The following is an 18171-nucleotide window of genomic DNA, read 5'->3' as shown; positions in this document are numbered from 1 at the left end:
TTATGTAATGGAAATGGGAAAGAGTGCAGGGAGACAAAAATGGACATATAGAATGGAAGATGGAGAAATATTAAAAGTTCAAGAAGAGAGAGATCTGGGAGTGATAACACAAGATAATCAACAATCAGAGAGTCATGTAAATAGGATATTCAGAGATACATATAGAATGGTAAGAAATATAGGAATAGCATTCCACTTCATGGATAAAGATATGATGAAAAAGATGATTACCACTATGATTAGACCAAAGATGGAATATGCGAAAACTGTGTGGTCTCCCCATAAGAAGAAACACATGAAAAAACTAGGAAGAATACAAAGGATGGCAATGAAGATGGTTCCAGAACTGGAGGGATTGTCATATGAAGAAAAGTTAAAGGAAATGAACCTGCCAACATTGGAACAAAGAAGAGAAAGGGGAGACCTAATACTAATTTATAAAATGTGGAATAAAATGGAAGTAGTAGATAACAAGGAGTTGCTACCAAGAGAAGTAAGAAACACCAGCAACACACTAGGACACAGTAAAAAAATTGAGAAAAGGAAGATGCTTGAGAGACATAAAAAAATATAGCTTCCTGCAGAGAAACATAGAGGTTTGGAATAGACTAAGTGAGGGTGTAGTATCGGCAAAGAGTGTGCACAACTTTAAGGAAAAACTGGACAAGTACAGATATGGAGACAGGACCACACGAGCGTAGCTCAGGCCCTGTAAAATTACAACTAGGTAAATAAACACACACACACTACCTCCCAAACGTAGTGGAACTAATGTTTTGTGTTATGAGTTGTAGTTACTTGCTGGTCTGGGGTTGGTTGTTTTGCAATATGTTTCTCATTGTAAGAGTGAACTATCTCATCAGGCTGTGATGAATGGGGAAAGCTATTCTGAGCAGCAGCTGGCTATCATGGCCCTCAGAGTGCTCCACTACATGGCAAACCACAAGCTCTTCATTAGCATTCTAGAAGGTTGGATGTTTAATGTGTTTTAAATCTTTTGTTCAGTAACTTAAGTTATATATCAGATTATATGTAATTTTGAAGTTAAAAAATAATAATAATAATAATAATAATAATTTTTAGGACAAAATTGCAACATGAATGGGGGACATAAAGGCTGATTTTGGGTAGAAGGACCCATTATAGTTTGCTCCTCTGGCTGGAGGAGACTGAATGGCAGTGACTCCTTTGCATATATATTTAATTCAAGTAATTTCCTATGAAAATAACAGAAAAAAAACTAATGCCCACCTTGTTCTAGATTTTTGTAAAAACGAAGCCACTGTTAAGAATATCAGGCTATGCCAGTTTATTTTGGCTGTCCTTTTATTAAGTTGATGTAAAGTTGAGTAAAACCATACTTCCAATGATATATTTTCCATACTAATGTGTTAACCAGTACATTTTTTTTTACTCATTTATGGCAAAAACAAATTTAGTATCAATGTTGGCAGAAGCTGTTTATATACTCTACCTGCATGTCCCAAAAATAGTGGAACTTATCTTACGCTTTGTGCACTGTAGATACTTGCTGGTCTGGGAACATGGATGATGTGAGGACACGGCTGGAGCTTCTGTCTGAGGTGCTGGAGCAGCTATTTGATTCTGAACCCAGCCAGATTATCTTATGGTGCAGTGGAAGGGTCCTTGCTTCCTTGGTTACCTACTATCACCAAGACCTTCGTATACTTCCCAATTACCACTTCTTCATTGGTCAGTACTCAAAGTATTTTGCTTCTCCTGTGTCAATCTTGCTAGAATATTAGGATAGTTTGTTTGCATTTTATACAAACTTGGGTTCATAGAAAAGCTTCCTCTAATTTATAATAACAGGGCCATTAATGTTCTGCATGTACGTTAAATAATATACCAAAAATTAATAGTTTATAAAACACATGTTACCAGTAAACCACTGGTAACACGCAGCCTTAGGAAGATGGCATTCATGTTACCCCACGTAAAGCCAAAATCCATTGGTGGTCAAAGATATTGTAGAAATCCCAGAAGGGAAGATTAAAGGGTGGTGAAAAAATAAGAAAATGAAAGTGAAGTAATTTGTCCCTAACAAGAACTATCTTGTAAAGGTTCTGGTGGGATGGCACAGTGCTATAGTACTTTTTCTGAGTATCTGGAGTATGGTCATTCTACTACTGTGGGTTGCAGAGGTCATGTTATATAATTTTCAGGAATAATTTTAACAAAGCACTGAGTAAGGATGATAATCTGGCACAAAATGTTTCAAACCTTGCCCTAATTTATTCAATATTTTTTATAAACAAGATCATTTTCATACAATGTTTTTGACAAAAATGTGCAATGTGTGCAAGGGAATTGTGTGTGTGCACCAGTATATTTTTTATCCAAAGTTTGTCAGCAGATGCAGTCTTTTCTAATTGATGGAAGTTGTACTTTAATACAACTGTTATTTTTACATCATTCCATTTTTGTTACTTTTACCAGATCTACCAAGTCTACTTGAGGCAGCATGGAATAGGGGTGAAGCTTGTGGAGATGTTGAAGTAATGGAGCAGTTTACTGTGACCCTGAGTACTGCACAGCGTCTGGGCCTCCCTTTCTCCCAGCATTTCCTGTGCAGGCTGAGGCAGAAAGGTGTCATAGTAGACAATGTAGATACATTAGTTCCAACAGAGAATCTGCATAGGCCACTCCAGCCACAGATGAATCAAAGAGGTCCTGTCAGTCAGTGGGAGGTTAATGTGAGCAGATTACCAAGAGGCATCGAAAGAAATATGAGAAGAAAAAGAGGGGCTTTCAGAGGATTTTCAAGAAATGCCTGTAAGCGAGGAAAATGGTGTGGTCAGATCGCATTCAGAGGGAAATAAGTTGATTAAGCATATAAATCTGCTGCAATTAACAGTACTTAATATGCTCAATAGAAAACACAAATCACCTCATAATTAAGTTGTATAGTACGGTCAGCTCTGGTAAATTTCATTATGTGAGGTATCAGTACTTACAATGGAGCGTTCACATAAATTGTTATATTCGAAGATGTTAGATATATGACCATGAATTTGTATTGTTTACATAGAAAAACTTGCAATTTTATTTGGTTCAAGTTGCTGGGTACTTGAATATGTTTTTAGAGCTGAGAAAAAAGAGCTGATGTATTTTTCATATTTTTTTATTTAACTAGAATTCAGTTTTCTGTACATTTAAATAATTGCCTTTGTTACATAATTTCAATGTTCATTTATGTAACAGTGATAAACATGTGTTTAAGTTAAATCATTGTAAGGCCAGCTGCAACCCCGTAAGTCATTGGGTTGTCAGTATGAAGTATTTAATTGAAAACCTACTTTTAGTTAGTTTGGTTTCAAGAGTAGAGGGTATTTTTCTTTTGTGAATCTACTAGGTAATTGTTCACTTGGTCAGTAGATAAGCTATTACACCTGACCTCCCCTTATTCATGGGTTCATTCTTTGTGTCTTCCCAAAAATGCATAAAGGTGGCCTCAAAGGAGATTTTGCAGTGCCACTCCAAACATTCATGGTCAGCCCAAGGACAGTTTGGACATTCTTAAGGAAAGGATGATATATACATGCAAAAAGCAGCATAGAATATCATTAGTATCATTATTCATCTGCTATACAGACTGACTATACTGTAGGTTACGGAAACTTCTTGCAAATGCTTAATTTTTAAAATCTTTTTTAACTGTAACATTTCATGCTAATTATTTACTACTAAAGACTTTTTTCTGTAAAAATCTGGTGATGAAAATATGAAATGTGTACAAACACTGGAGCATAATTGCAACCACCTGTTCAGCTGATAAAACAAAAAACTAACAGGTCATGGTGGTAGGGCTGGGGAGGCACTGGTACAGTCATTATCGGCTAAATAAGAAGAGTGCAATATTCTGTATTCTTGATACTATTCATACACACACATGTAGGTATGTATGATGACCCATCAGTGCCCACCAGTACAGGTACTGAGTGGTTCGATACCATTACTGTGTTGTATAGCTGGTACTGTGAGTACCAATACTAGTATATTACCTGCCCTACCCTACTGACAGGACCTGTTTGTTTTATGTTTATCATCTGAACAACTGTTAGCAGTTATGATCCAGTGTTTATACAAACATTCACAGGGATCCATGTTCCTTAACGCAGAGAATGAGAGGGGACAGGTGTATTAATTTTAAAATTATCAAAAAACTAATTGGAGTAATGCTATGAACACTGGTAAAACTACATAACCTACCCTCATGATGGTAAAACTACATAACCTACCCTCATGATGGTAAAACTACATAACCTACCCTCATGATGGTAAAACTACATAACCTACCCTCATGATTGGTAGACAAAGTAACATATGAAACTGTTGATTTCATGTGATATAAGCATTCAGTGTCTAGTAATAGGTATTAATATTTACCATTGATTCACACTTATGGTAGTCATTTAATGGCTTTTACCTAAAGTGATTGCCCATGGTTGATTTCAACTTTTCTCTCCAGCTTTTGCATTTCACAGTTATCAAGAACTCCTTTACATTGCCTCATCAAACTGAATTTTTAATGGCTTTTTTGCAAAAGCTTGGGAGTGCCTTGCAGACAAGTGAGAAAAAGACATAGCAGGCAGATTGTGTATATCCTGCCCTCATATTGCTGCATCCATTTCAGTAATCACAAATAGGATAACAGTGGTCGTGATTTATCACACTGACGAAGGAAACCGTTCACAAACATAAAGAATCATACTAATGGAAATAGAGCTCAGGTTAATAGAGAAATATGATAATTCAATGAGAGAGTACAGTATCTGTAAATCAAAAATGAGAGAAGGGTGAGCAGAGAAAACTGAGTGGGGTTCTTGATCATGCACTTAAATGTGTATGTCTGTTACATGTGCACATGCATGCACACACACATAGGAGGAACAAGGATCCATTATAAATGAGTTTGATGCTATATTTGTAACATTCCCAAGGATATTCAACTTAGGTTATTGGTAGTGCAACTAAATCCCTCCACATTTAATGAACACAGAATATACTTATGTATATGGTGGAAATTGTTGATATACGAGTTGAGATCAATAATTTGAATTATTACTAATACAATGTTTGATAAAAGGAACCTATTTTTGCAATGCAGTTTGGTAATTGTCATTTGAATTTTACTTTTATTTCCAGTTAATAGATTTCTATTCTTTTCCAATAAAATAGGTTTCATTTATGGTTTAGTCATTTAGCTCCTTAAATGGATACTGCCCACGTGATACAGCTCCTAGGAGCAGGCGTCGATGAAATGATGATGAATGATGAGAAGATATACAGTACTTCAAACGTCAAAGAAACACTACGGTCCCATGTATATTTATTTGTTAGGCTTTCAAGAGCTACGCAGACTATAAAATACAAACTGTGAAGGGAAGAAAAAGCTATATTGTCCTATTTATTAGACAAAATGATCAAAATATAAGTAAATCAGACAGTTCTTGTTAAAACCCAGACACTTAATAGGCTCTACTACTACCACCACTACTACTACTACTACGATCTTAGAAGAGAGATGCATCTGAAAATAGAAAAGACCTCTTGAGTGACCTGGACTTGATGGGTTGTTGGTGCTGTGCTGCGTTGCGACTTGTGTACTGTGCTACTGGAGTGTCCTGGCGAGGATGGGCAGGCGGGACAGGATCGGCAGGGCAGTGTGGAAGAATCGGCTTATCTTCTCCTTAGTACCCCCACCTGCAAACCCCAACCCCGGAAAGTATATGACATAGGTGCTAGAACATAAAAATTGTTGGGCAAGTTCCCATACATCTATCTTCTCCTGCATGCCCCCACCTACAAACCCCAACCCAGGAATGTGTAAGTATAACATTGTTTGGCAAGTTCTTCTACATAAGTGTAATTTTCTAGGGCTCAAATAAATTTTCATATTAACTAATATATCCAATAAACTTACTGAGGACAAGACCTACTCACTCTTTTCTTTATTTAGTAGCACTGAATTGGCATCAGTACTTTTCCATAATCCTTGCAACTTTTATATATTAGGTTTAGGGCAGTGGTTCCTAACCAGGGTTCCAGAGAGATTCCAATCTAATTATTTTCAATTTTATCATACTGGAATTAGGAAGCATGCAGCTCAGAATAAAATTCATACTACTGTACACAATCCTTAAAACTGAATGCTTAAATGTTAGAATTGCTCTACATCAGCTAACGGTACTAGGGGTGTCAAACTTACGGCCCACGTGACAAATTTGGAATGGTCATGAGTGGGCCACTTGAGGTCATGGGGTCCACAGGTGAAAAGTGAGTGGAAAAGGGGGAACAGGACAAAAAAGATTGGGAACCACTGGTTTAGGGGACTGAATGGCAAGCACCTTCCTCTTCCTTTGTAGTATTTGTTTTCTGCATTTTAATTACTTGGCCAATCAAGGCATTTCCCAAAAATTCCCACCTGTAACAATTTCGAAGGGGTTGATCATGTCAGGTCCCTGCTCGTTGTCCTCTGTCACACCGCGCACCTTCACCTCGTATGTGGAGGCAGGGTCAAGGGTCAACAAGCCACTCTGCACGTAGGTCATTCCTTGGGGAGTGTCTGAGATCCCAACGTAGGTGGTGTTCCACTGGCCTGCCGCTGGGCCCTTCTGTGAGGCAGGTAGGAAGAGATGAGTGAGCACGCCAACACAGACATTTAGATGAATAGAGACAGAAAGGCGGATGGAGAAATATTCACTAACACATGTAGGCTACACAGATACATACATAACACCACAGTATGCAGGTATAAATGCTATTACATAATCCTTAAACTTACCTCAATCATTAAATATTAACATTATAAACATGAACTAACACTAAATTAAAACTAATCCACTATATATGCTCAATACATCACACACACACAGACAGATGGGAGATGGAGTTCAATGTGAAGAAATGTCATGTAACGGAAATGGAAAAGAGTGCAGGGAGACAAAAATGGACATATAGAATGGAAGATGGAGAAATATTAAAAGTTCAAGGAGAGAGATCATGTCAGAGAGTCATGTAAATAGGATATTAGAAGATACGTATAGAATGGTGAAAAATATAGGAATAGCATTCCATTACATGGATAAAGATATGATGAAAAAGATGATTACCACTATGATTAGACCAAAGATGGAATATGCGAAAACTGTGTGGTCTCCCCATAAGAAACACGTAAAAAGAAAAAAAATATACACAATACAAACGATGGCAACGAAAATGGTTCCAGAACTAGAGGGATTGTTATATGGAGAAAGGTTAAAGGAAATGAACCTGCCAACATTGGAACAGAGAAGAGAAAGGGAAGACCTAATAGAAATTGTGGAATAAAATGGAAGTAGATAACGAGGGGTTGCTACTAAGAGAAGTAGGAAGCACCAGCAACACACGAGGACACAGTAAAAAACTGAGAAAAGGAAGATGCTTGAGACAAAAAAATACAGCTTCCCGCAAAGAAACATAGAGGTTTGGAACAGACTAAGTGAGGGTGTAGTATCGGCGAAGAGTGTGCACAACTTTAAGGAAAAACTGGACAAATACAGATATGGAGACGGGACCACACGAGCGTAGCTCAGGCCCTGTAAAATTACAACTAGGTAAATACACACACCTTGCGGTATTCCAGCATGTAGAGGCGAAGCGGCGTTATGCTCTCCACTTCCCAGGTCAGGTTGTAGGTCGAGTGGCGCGGCGTCAGCTCGGCCCCCAGGATGCGTGCTTCCCTGGGGGCGGCGGTGAGGGTGAGGGTGGCCAGGTCCCGCGAGGCCCCGTTGTGCACGTAACACTGGTACTCGCCAAGGTCAGCCACGGTCACGTCCTCTATCTGGGGAAGGTGAAAAATGTCTTGTGTCCTCGTGGCGGCTCGGAAAGACTTAACACTTTTTCTTAACAATAGATCCAAGAAGTGATTTTGGCCTTTGGGTGTGCGAGGAAGGTAAGTGTGAGGCGTGAATCCATATGCAATGACTTATTTTAAGTTAAAAGACGTAGTATAGTGAAACTCCTCCAGGAATAACTGCTTGAAATTTCTTCACAGCCGTGCAAATCTAAGTCTAGCAGTCACCGCAGTTCGCTTGCTTTAAGCATTTCACCTTTTGTGAGTCTTGCATAATCAATATGTTTACTTTCATTACTTGTTTCATTTTTACTAGTGACACGAATATGTGACTGTTTTTCACAATAGAATTTCACTCAAACAAGTGAATCAGACACACAGAAATATTACCAGTGTGAGTATGAATGAATACAAAGATAAGCACATACTTTGTTTTAACTCTAGGATGTCTCGTGGATCATTAATAACTAAAAACAAAATATCTGGATAGGCTACTCTTTGGCCCGTTACCGGCTATGGCTGCCAAAAAAGTCCCTCCGCCAAGTTTATATCCCCCCATTTGGTGATTGTTAGGTACGCCTATTCTCACTTCACGAACAGTTTATTACGGTTAATTTTTCAATCAGTGTTGCAGTCAGACGTGTGACTGCCTATACCGTGTGACTGTTACTGAGTGGTGTTCGGCTTCCTAGGGCAGTGGTTAGCATGCTCGCCTCACAACCGAATCGCGGGGTTTGATTCCCTGGCGGTGTGAAGATGGATGGATAGTCTCCCTGTCCACCCAGTACACACCGGGAGAAGGCCTAAATGGGAACCGGGTATGTGTTGTGAGACGGACTTCATAATTACGTGTCTGTGTCGTCCCAGTATGTATAAATTATTTAGTACTAAAAATAAGACAGGGCAGGGTTTCGTGTAGCCAAAAGGGTGTAGTGTGCAAGACGGTTTGGGAAGCAGTGGTTTAAGGCAATGGTTCTTAACCTGGGTTCGACCGAGCCCCCGGGTTCGGTGAGCCAGTCATAGGGGTTCGGCGAAGGCCCTCCGAAACAGGAATACAGGATTACTCACCAAAATAAGTTTTACGCAAAATTAACTGCTACGAGTATACCACGGGAGCTGAAACAAGCGATTGAAGCTTTTTTTTTTTTTCGGAGCTCGGTTGGTGTGCGGCTCGAGGTTTTCGTGAGGGTTCGGCGCCTCTGAAAAGATTTTGCTTAACCGCTGACGTAAGGGAATGAGAATACTGTTTGTAGATTATTCGAAAGACCCTGAGAAGATATTATCATCAATTTCTATCACGGAAAACAAATTTTGTAGATTTATTGTTATTGATCATATAACTGGCAGTTAATTATACGCCGTTGTTTGCGAGTGAAGACGATGGAAGTAGTATGTATTATTATCATTATTATTATTATTATTATTATTATTATCGTTGTAGTCACTATCTATAACATCGTCAACATCATCAGTGAACCCTGCAACCATTTGGAAGTCCAAGACAAAAATTGTTGACTTAATGATCTGATGAAAAACTGCGTCGTTCCCTGTTCACTCCTTATACATAGAACCTAAACATTCTTCTTCATGGTCGTAATGTTGTGCTATGTTAACGTTGCATTAATTAGCAGACACTTTACTAGGCAAGAGTTCTCCTTCCGCAGGTCGGAGAACGGAGATACCTCGAACTATTTAAATCGGAACAGTCTCTAAGTATAATTTTTTTTTTACCAACTTTTGATATTATAGGAGCAGCTTGTTGCGTGGATGATCTACCGGGTTCTTCCCTTCATCTGTCTCCTGTACCGCAAAAAAAAAAAAAAAAAACCTGCTGGGCCTTACCTGTAGGTGGTGTTGATGACGGTCGGCCACGAACCTGTGTCTGGCGTCCTCAGTCACCTGCCCGCTGCTCTGGTACCACAACACCTGCGGGGACGGCGGGGATGGTTGGTGTGTGTGTGTGTGTGTGTTACAAATAATAATTAATAGCCGAAGCATACGCTGTAAGATAATATCCACTGAGACTATCAAGATACCACACACAGGTTAATTCCACACACCTGGGGTTCGGGGTAGCCTTCCACGTAGCAGGTGAGCTGGGCACGCGGGTACTCGCTCCTCACCACCACTCTGTCCTGGGCCCCCCGCACCGACACGTCTGCAACACCACACCACCGCCTCCGAGGGTTACACAGCCACTCACACTCACTACGTCAACAAGCCTAATGACCGCTGACAACCCAACAATCGTCTCCTGCCTTCGCTGGTTCATGATTGGGGTTCACAGCTGTACACAGGTCTTAGAGGGAAACTAAACCTAACCTAAACCATACAATCTGTGGTAATACATGATTCAAGAACACTAATATTGTCTCCCTACTTCGCCCATTTACTTTACGAATGGTTTGAATTTATTCGCTCTGTAATATTAGTAAGGGATTCGTCTCGCTGTTTCGCTGGTTCACGAATGAGTTTAATTTCAGTATATGTCTGCCTACTGCTTTTTTTTCTAATTAACTTAAATTGAATAGTGTTATCATCTCAACCAAACCTTCACCTCATTTTTTCACACCCCGACAGTAATGAACCATGCACACTATCAATCATCTTTCTATATATTGTTATATTTAAATTGGTTTATCATATAATGAATAGTTATCTTATTTAGTTCTGTGGACAGTTATGTCCGTTAATATCTTACAAATCCATATACTATATACACATCCATTATGTTATTTCATGGTTAATGTGACCAATAAACACATCTAGATACATATATATTTACCCTTACCTACCTCCGTACCTATCACATATCTATCTATACGTATCCCTGGCCACTATGCTCACCCCAACAAACAAGAAACACGTACATTCCACATTCAGGGTGAACACGGTGCCCTGCCGCCGCCCATCCTCGCCACTGCTGGTCAGACACTGGTAGCGGCCCGCGTCCTCCCTCCCCGCCTCCGCGATGTTCAGCACCGGCCCCTCCCGCAGCACCTCCCGCTCAGTGCCCTGGGGGAGGGGGCAGGGGAGACATGATGGGAAGAGGCCTCTGGTAGAAAACTGCGCTCTTGTACTTGGGTTTATGATATCATAATGTGCATAGACTTGTAGGTGATTCATTAGCCTATAGACAGACGCACTTCACCCAAGCCTGACACACACACACGCACACACACACACACCTGAATCCAAACATCTGCACAAATGCCAAGTGCGACGTTAAACTTGGACATGAGGAACAAACAAAGTAATAAACTAAAACAAACTAATTCGAGCCTGACCTCTCTGTACCAGGCGACGGAGGGCTGAGGTGACCCCCGAGCGTGGCAGGCGAAGGTGACGGGGCTGCCCTCGACCACGGTCATGCTTCTGCTGGGGGGAAGGTACTCCATCACCACCTTCTGCAGCGACCCTAGATCTGGGGAACGACAAAGGAGGACGATAGCCTATGTGTGCGAACGAATACATTTTCATATCTATTAGTATTCCTATATGACTGGGTAAAGTTCTTAATACCCCGTCGAACATTATTCACCGGCAGATAAAATTACTATCATCTCCCGTGTCAATGTGCTAGCCCTCGGAAAGGAGTACGGTCGTCAAGTGCCTTATAGTCGTGATTAAAAGAGAAGAATGTACGAGATATTTTTTTGTGTAACTTATCTAAGGCAAGCCCTCTCTCTCTCTCTCTCTCTCTCTCTCTCTCTCTCTCTCTCTCTCTCTCTCTCTCTCTCTCTCTCTCTCTCTCTCTCTCCCCTCCCCCCCACCAAGTGTCTCTTCGTAATATTCTTTTTATGTGATATACAGCAGTAACTCTAGAATCCGCTGGGTGCGTGCAGGAGGAAACGCAGACGAGAAAGTCAAAATCTGTTGTTCCCTCCTAGACAAATGTGTTCCGTACAGGCATAGAAATCAAATTCATAATCTAAAGGGATATCATAAAAAAGAAGCAATCCCATTACTCTAAATGTACTCGATCCCTCCCGAAATGCATATTCCTACGCGTGTCTCTATAGTTATGCTGCACTTCTACAGGAAAAGTTGTGGGCGACGTTACGCCATACATGAAATTAAACCAAAGAAAGGGAAAACTGTATAAATTATCAGGACACTTCTCCTCCCGAAATTGACCTATCTTTCGGCCACTCCTCTAACTCTTTTTAGGAGCAGTGAGTAGCAGGCTTTTTTTTTTTTTTTTTTACATTTGTTACCTTTTTTATGGCCTTGAACTGACTCCTCTGCTGTAAAAAAAAAAAAAAATAAAAAAAATAGGACATGTTTGCTAATCCGTACGAACCCTTCCAGTTGGTTTTCATAGCAAAGGAAAAAGTAACTAAAGTAAACTAAAACGAACTGAGGGCAAAAAAACTGGTAGAATAACATTTGACAATCCAACTTGATAACTTGAGCTCAGTTTCAGAGTAGTTTCTTCCTCTAAAGAATACTACAAGTGTCGAACATATGTTATTTCACTGTGGTGGTGGTGCGTGAGTGCGTGCGTCGTGCAACACTCACCAGTCACCTCCAGCACGTGGGTGACGGATTGCCCGGCCCAGGTCACGGTGCAGGTGTAAGTGCCCGCGTCGTCCTCCGTCAGGTTGTTGATGATCAGGTGGGTCCCGTCCGTGGCCATCTTCCCGGTGCGCATATCCTGGGCCGAGAAATAAATAAGGGTCGTTTTATAAGATATTTCATCGCCCAAGAACACATATTTGACAAGCCTTTCGTAGGAGTTTTGGGCATTTCCAGGAGTAGTTTTATGACCCTGGTGGTAGTTTGACCTTTCTTCTGTACCGTGAACCTAAAGAAACGCTCATTATAACCCGATTGATCCCCTCTTTGACCATTAGAAATATATGATGTGAAAAGGGAAAGTATCTTATAATACCGATTTGGCCGGGTTGTTAAACACTTCCTCGCCCAAGCGCACATATTTGACAAGGCTTTCCTAGGAGTTGTGGGCTTTCCAGGGGTAGTTTAATAACCCTGGTGGTAGTTTGACCCTTCTTCTGTACCATGAACCTACAAAAACACTCCTTACAACCCGACTGATCTCCGTTTTGGCCTTTGGAAATTGTTGATGTGAGAGGCAGGGTTGTCTGAGAATACCAGCCAATGTCCCTCGTGCAAACATTTTAAACAAGAAAGATATATGAAGAATTTTACCTGGTTATATAGAGGATATTAGGTTGGTATTCTCAGACCCTTCTGCCTCTCACATCAACTATTTCCAAAACCCAAAAAGGAGATCAGTCGGGTTCCAATGAGTTTTTTTTTTAGGTTCATGGAGCCCGGAAACGTTTGAGAATATGTACCTATATATAGATCGGTATTCAGACGCATCCATCCCTCACATCAATTATATTTTCAAAGGCCAAAAATGAGATCAGTCGGGTTCTAATGAGTTTTTTTGTTAGGTTCATGGAGCAAGGAAACGTTTGAGAATATAGGCCTATATATAGATCGGTATTCTCAGACGCTTCCATCCCTCACATCAACTATATTTTCAAAGGCCAGAAAGTTGATCAGTCGGGTCCTCATGAGTGGGTTTTTATCTTAGGTTTTTGGTAGGCTACAAAAGAAAGGGCAAACTACCACCAGGGTCATAAAACTACCCCTGGAAATGCACACAACTCCTACGAAAGCCTTGTCAAATGTGTGCTTGGGCTCCGAAATGTTTAACCCGTCCGCTGCGATTGTCACGGATTTGTCTTTCACTTGTAGCCTGGTAACATATACTCCCAGGTCTTTCTCTGCGTCTGTGGTGGATAGTGGAGTGTTTCCCATGTGGTATTGGTATGCTGTATATCCCCTCCCAAGGTGCATGACTTTACATTTTTCTCCATTGAACTGTAGCAGCCAGTTTTTGTTCCATTCCTATATCTTGGTGATGTCTTCTTGTAGGAAATCCGCAGTCAAGGGGAGGTTAAGGATATATATCTCACCTGCAGGAAGCGACGCACCGCCACGGGCCGCCGCCGCACTCCACGGATCTGCACCAACAGCTCCCGAGACTCCATGCTGCTGTCCCCCTTCAGCCAGAATACAGACTTGCGCCCTGCCGGAGAGGAGAGACATGCACCCGCTTAGGCTTAAACAGGAACAGAGGCAGATAGATGGATTGGCTAATTGATGCACCCACCCACACCCACACACACACATAGAGAGAGAGAGAGAGAGAGAGAGAGAGAGAGAGAGAGAGAGAGAGAGAGATTTACATAGATTTACATAGAAAATCAGACCACAGACCATGGTCCCAGACTTGGTGGTCTGTCCTTAAACCTAAGTGATTTTACATTAATCAGAAGACTCCAAAACGTTGCATTTCTACTCTAGTTGATATTAAGTTGAAGGAAGTGACGGTCGAGCTTATTTTTGAAGGAGTCAATCGTGTTACACTGGACCACTGATGGTGGAAGCTTATTCCATTCTCGCACTACAACGTTGGTGAAGAAAAATTTGGTGCAATCTGAATTTACTTGTCTACATCTGAGTTTTACGCCATTGTTCCTCGTGCGCAGACTGTCATCGATCATAAACAATGTTGATCTGTCTACATTCGTGAAACCATTAAGTATTTTAACACATTCGATCAATTTTCCTCAGGCGACGTTTCTCAGAGAGAACATGTTAAGGATAGAAAGCCTTTCTTCGTAGGATTTGTTGCGCAAGGAAGGGATCATTTCGTTGCCCGACGCTGAACACCTTCTAATTTAGCAATATCCTTTGCATGGTGGGGGGAAAAAACTGTACCGCATATTCCAAGTGGGGTCTGACTAAACTGTTTGAGAGAGGGATTATTACATCTTTATTCTTTAATACAAAGTTTCTTTTAATGAATCCCAACATTCTGTTCGCTTTATTTGCTGCATCGATGCATTGCTGTTATAATTTGAGTTTTGACGCGATTTATAACCCCAAGTCATTGACGCATTGAACGCTTTTGAGTATAACGCCGCTCATTTCGTAATCGAACTTCTTATTCCTCGTTACAACTTGAAGGACCTGGCACTTGTCTACGTTAAACGGCATCTCCATCTATCCGACCAAGCTGAAATTTTGTGCAAATCCTCTTGGAGAACCGAGTTACCAATCTTTGTGTCGTCTGCAAATTTACTAATGCGGTTATTGAGTCCAACATCCACGTCGTTGATGTAAATAATGAAAACACTGGGCCAGGGACCGAGCCTGAGGGACGCCACTAGTGACAGGCGCCCACTCTGAGTTAAATCCGTCAATCACTACTCTTTGTTGTCTGTTGCTCAACCAATTCGCGATCCATTGGTTTACTTGACCGTCAATACCTATTTGCTTTAATTTGTAAAGTAATTTATGATGCGGGACTTTATCAAACGCTTTCTGGAAATCAAGATAGACTACGTCCAGTGATTTGGTTACGTCATAAACAGTGAAGAGGTCGTTATAGAAGGTTAATAGGTTTGATAGGCAGGATCTTTTTTTCGGAAGCCATGTTGTGAGTCCCCAATCAATGAGTGGCTTTCAAGGTAACTCAATTTTGTCTCTAATTATGCCCTCAAGTAGCTTACCTACAACCGAAGTTAGACTAATGGGCCTGTAATTACCTGGTACTTTTTGTCTCCTTTCTTGAAAATCGGTGTCACATTAGCCTTTTCAAATCTGAAGGGACGATGCTTGTCGCAAGGACATATTGAATACGGTTGTGAGGGAGAGTATTTCGCTCTTCGTTTCTTTCAGCAGAGTTGGATATACTTTGTGGGTCCAGGACTTTTTTTTTTTTTAGTGAATGGGAGCTTTAAGGACTTCATCGGTTGTTATTTCAAAATTAGGCAATGCATGCTCGAGATTTACAATAGTACTGGTGTTGGTGGTAGAGAGGGAAGACTATTAGTATTAAACACCGAGGAAAAGTAATTGTTTAAGAGGTTTGCAATGTGTTGGCTGTCAGTCACTAGTGCACCGTCGCTGTTTGTTAAAGGTCCAATACCACTTTTGATCGCCTTTCTGTTGTTTATGTAACTGAAGAAAGATTTCGTTATTTTACAGTTGGCTGCAATATTTTCTTCATATCTACGCTTTGCCTGACCTACTAGTCTTTTTACTCGTCGCCTGGCATCATTATAGAGTCTAATGTTCTCGGGCGTGCTTTGTTCTTTCTTTAACCTGTAAAACAATTTTCTCTCATTGACTGATTGTTTAATTTCGCTATTAAACCACGGTGGGCTTTTATTAGTGTTAATTCGCTTCTCGCACAAGGGAGAGAGAGAGAGAGAATTAGTCACCTTGATCGAAATATAAGAAATTACTTTTATAAACACCAATGAAGAAGTATTTTATGTCATTCCACACGCATAACATATACAGTACATGAGAACACTTCAAATTATCACTGTCACAAGGTAGGAAAGGAGGGGGGGAGGCTGTATCCTCTCGGCCTTGCCATTGTTCATTTTGTCCACGTACCCAAGTTGGTGACATCGCAGGGCAGCTTGACAGACTCCCCTCCGTGGGCATGGTAGCGGCCGGGGGCGGTGACCAGGCGGGGCCACGCAGGAGCTGTTTGCTGGGCCTCGCTGGCACCTGTGGGGCAGCTGGTGAGACGGGCAGATGGGCGAGCAGGAGGGTGGTGAAGGGTAAGGTATGGGTGATAGTGAAGTCAGGGTGGGGTTGTAAGAATGGAACACACACACACACACACACACACACACACACACACACACACACACACACACACACACACACACACACATTCCTTTTTTTTTCTTAAACAGACTTTCTTTTTTAAAGATTTATCCCCTAGTATCACCAGGGGAACGGGCTCTTGTCCCTCCCTGCACGAGGGAGCACGGGCCTTTGCCAAAGGCGGCCCGTAGCAGGGTGCCGACAGACCGACTCTATCGGCGATCGAAATCTAGCCGACCAAGTCGGTCCGTCGACGAGGACTGGCGTGTCTCTGACTTGTGTTGTCTTTCTATCCAGGTATGTATGTATGTATGTATGTATGTATATATGTATGTATGTATATGCATTTATGTAAATACGGATTCATCAACTCATCCCTCCTTTAACTCCCTTTATTTTATTTTCTCTGCCTACTCCTTTATTCATCCATCAGTTAATCTATCTACCAATCTGTCTATCTATCTATCTATCCCTAAAGTTCATTCAACTAACTACATATTCACTCTTCCCTCTACCTGTATTTACCTTCCTATTTACCTTCCTATATATACAGGCGGGTGCGTGCGCGACCACACACACACACACACACACACATCATGCATATAACTGATTAAAGGACTGATCCACAATAATTCAGTTAAGTCGTCTGAACTTCACCAATTCCTCCTCGCCACTCCTACAGGTCAAGGTGGTGCACCGTTTCTTCCGTATCTTAAACTTTGACTCGAGTCTGCGGAGGGCGGGTTGTTCACTGACTGATCCGAGTCAAGATCACCACACCGTCCAGGATGACCGACATCATTATCTTCAAGGAAAATCTATGTATGCCTTATGTATCCAAAATCTCTAATGGACCAATGAGATCACTGGATGATATCACCTCCCCTACTAAGGCTATTATCACGCCTCCGTGGTCTAGTGGTTGGCGTGCCTGGTTACTACTACGCGGGCCCGGGTTCGAATCCCGGCCCGGGCAGTCGGCGTGCAGCTCACCCAGCTGTTCATCCTCCCTCTCGGGCTGTCGATAAATGGATACCTGGGGAAATCTGGGGAAGATAAACTGTGGCAATCCTGGATTTCACACTGGCCCGTGTCCCGGGGTATATGGTTTCTTACCTACCACAGGCAAAAGGCCAATGGATTGGAGATGAGCACCGCAGCCACGCGCAGCTATAGCGTATGCACCCACCTTTACCTTGCCTATCAGATATCAGCTCTGAAGACTGAAATTTTCATGCTAATCCGCCACATCAGTTTTATTTTCATGTTCAATATTATGGGCTCAGAGGACCAAGTATAGCAGCACTCACACAGGAAGAAGCATGATAGTAACTCGTTAAAATTATAAGCACCCTTGAATGTTACATGCGAGAAAGGTCGTGAGACAGCCTTCCCCCCGGCCAGCACCCCGGCCGCTCCAGCGAGCGCCGCCGTACTCACCCCCGACGCCCAGCAACAAGACGCCCGCAAGGACAAACGTCAGCATGGTGTCACGAGCGTATCACCGAGTCAGCTAGTTTTGGAAAAACGTATAACGCTATAAGTAGGTCTATGCACTCGTCGGCCTCAGTCAGGCGGTGAGGGTGAGGCGGTGGCGGCGTTGTGGGCCCCGGTGTACAGTGCGTCGCCGCGTCGGGGACGCCCCC

The 18171-nt window shown here is 41.7% G+C and overlaps 2 protein-coding genes across 6 annotated transcripts in view; one reads left to right on the top strand and one right to left on the bottom strand.

Annotated features, from left to right (window-relative positions):
- LOC126987942 (uncharacterized) overlaps positions 1–5210 on the top strand; it is a 27944-nt gene extending 22734 nt beyond the window's left edge. For all 3 annotated transcript variants that reach the window (XR_007741297.1, XM_050845588.1, XM_050845590.1), the window contains 3 exons: positions 864–969; positions 1525–1713; positions 2461–5210. Coding sequence is in view for 2 of the 3 variants with exons in the window: in XM_050845588.1 (XP_050701545.1) it covers positions 864–969; positions 1525–1713; positions 2461–2843 (678 nt within the window). In the remaining variant the exon portion in view is untranslated. The remainder of the gene's footprint in view (positions 1–863; positions 970–1524; positions 1714–2460) is intronic.
- Positions 2449–18171, bottom strand: LOC126987943 (protein amalgam-like). Of its 3 annotated transcripts, XR_007741298.1 has the most exons (12): positions 17966–18168; positions 16307–16423; positions 13810–13922; positions 12380–12515; positions 11146–11282; positions 10729–10873; positions 9919–10016; positions 9701–9784; positions 7634–7846; positions 6449–6638; positions 5584–5727; positions 2449–2597 (listed from the first exon to the last, which is right to left on the bottom strand). XR_007741298.1 is itself a non-coding variant. In XM_050845592.1 (11 exons), exons 1-11 carry the CDS (start codon positions 18009–18011, stop codon positions 5636–5638), a joined length of 1368 nt encoding a protein of 455 aa, XP_050701549.1. In that variant the 5' UTR covers positions 18012–18171; the 3' UTR covers positions 5341–5635. The 3 variants fall into 3 exon arrangements, 2 of the variants coding, with proteins under 2 accessions (XP_050701549.1, XP_050701548.1); XM_050845592.1 differs by lacking the exon at positions 2449–2597 and having other exon boundaries at positions 5341–5727; positions 6449–6635; positions 17966–18171; XM_050845591.1 differs by lacking the exon at positions 2449–2597 and having other exon boundaries at positions 5341–5727.

This window comes from Eriocheir sinensis, chromosome 67 (assembly GCF_024679095.1).
Source record: "Eriocheir sinensis breed Jianghai 21 chromosome 67, ASM2467909v1, whole genome shotgun sequence".
Classification (NCBI taxonomy): Eukaryota; Metazoa; Arthropoda; class Malacostraca; order Decapoda; family Varunidae; genus Eriocheir; species Eriocheir sinensis.
Note: the sequence above shows the minus strand (reverse complement) of the source record. Positions and strands in the feature narration are given on the sequence as shown.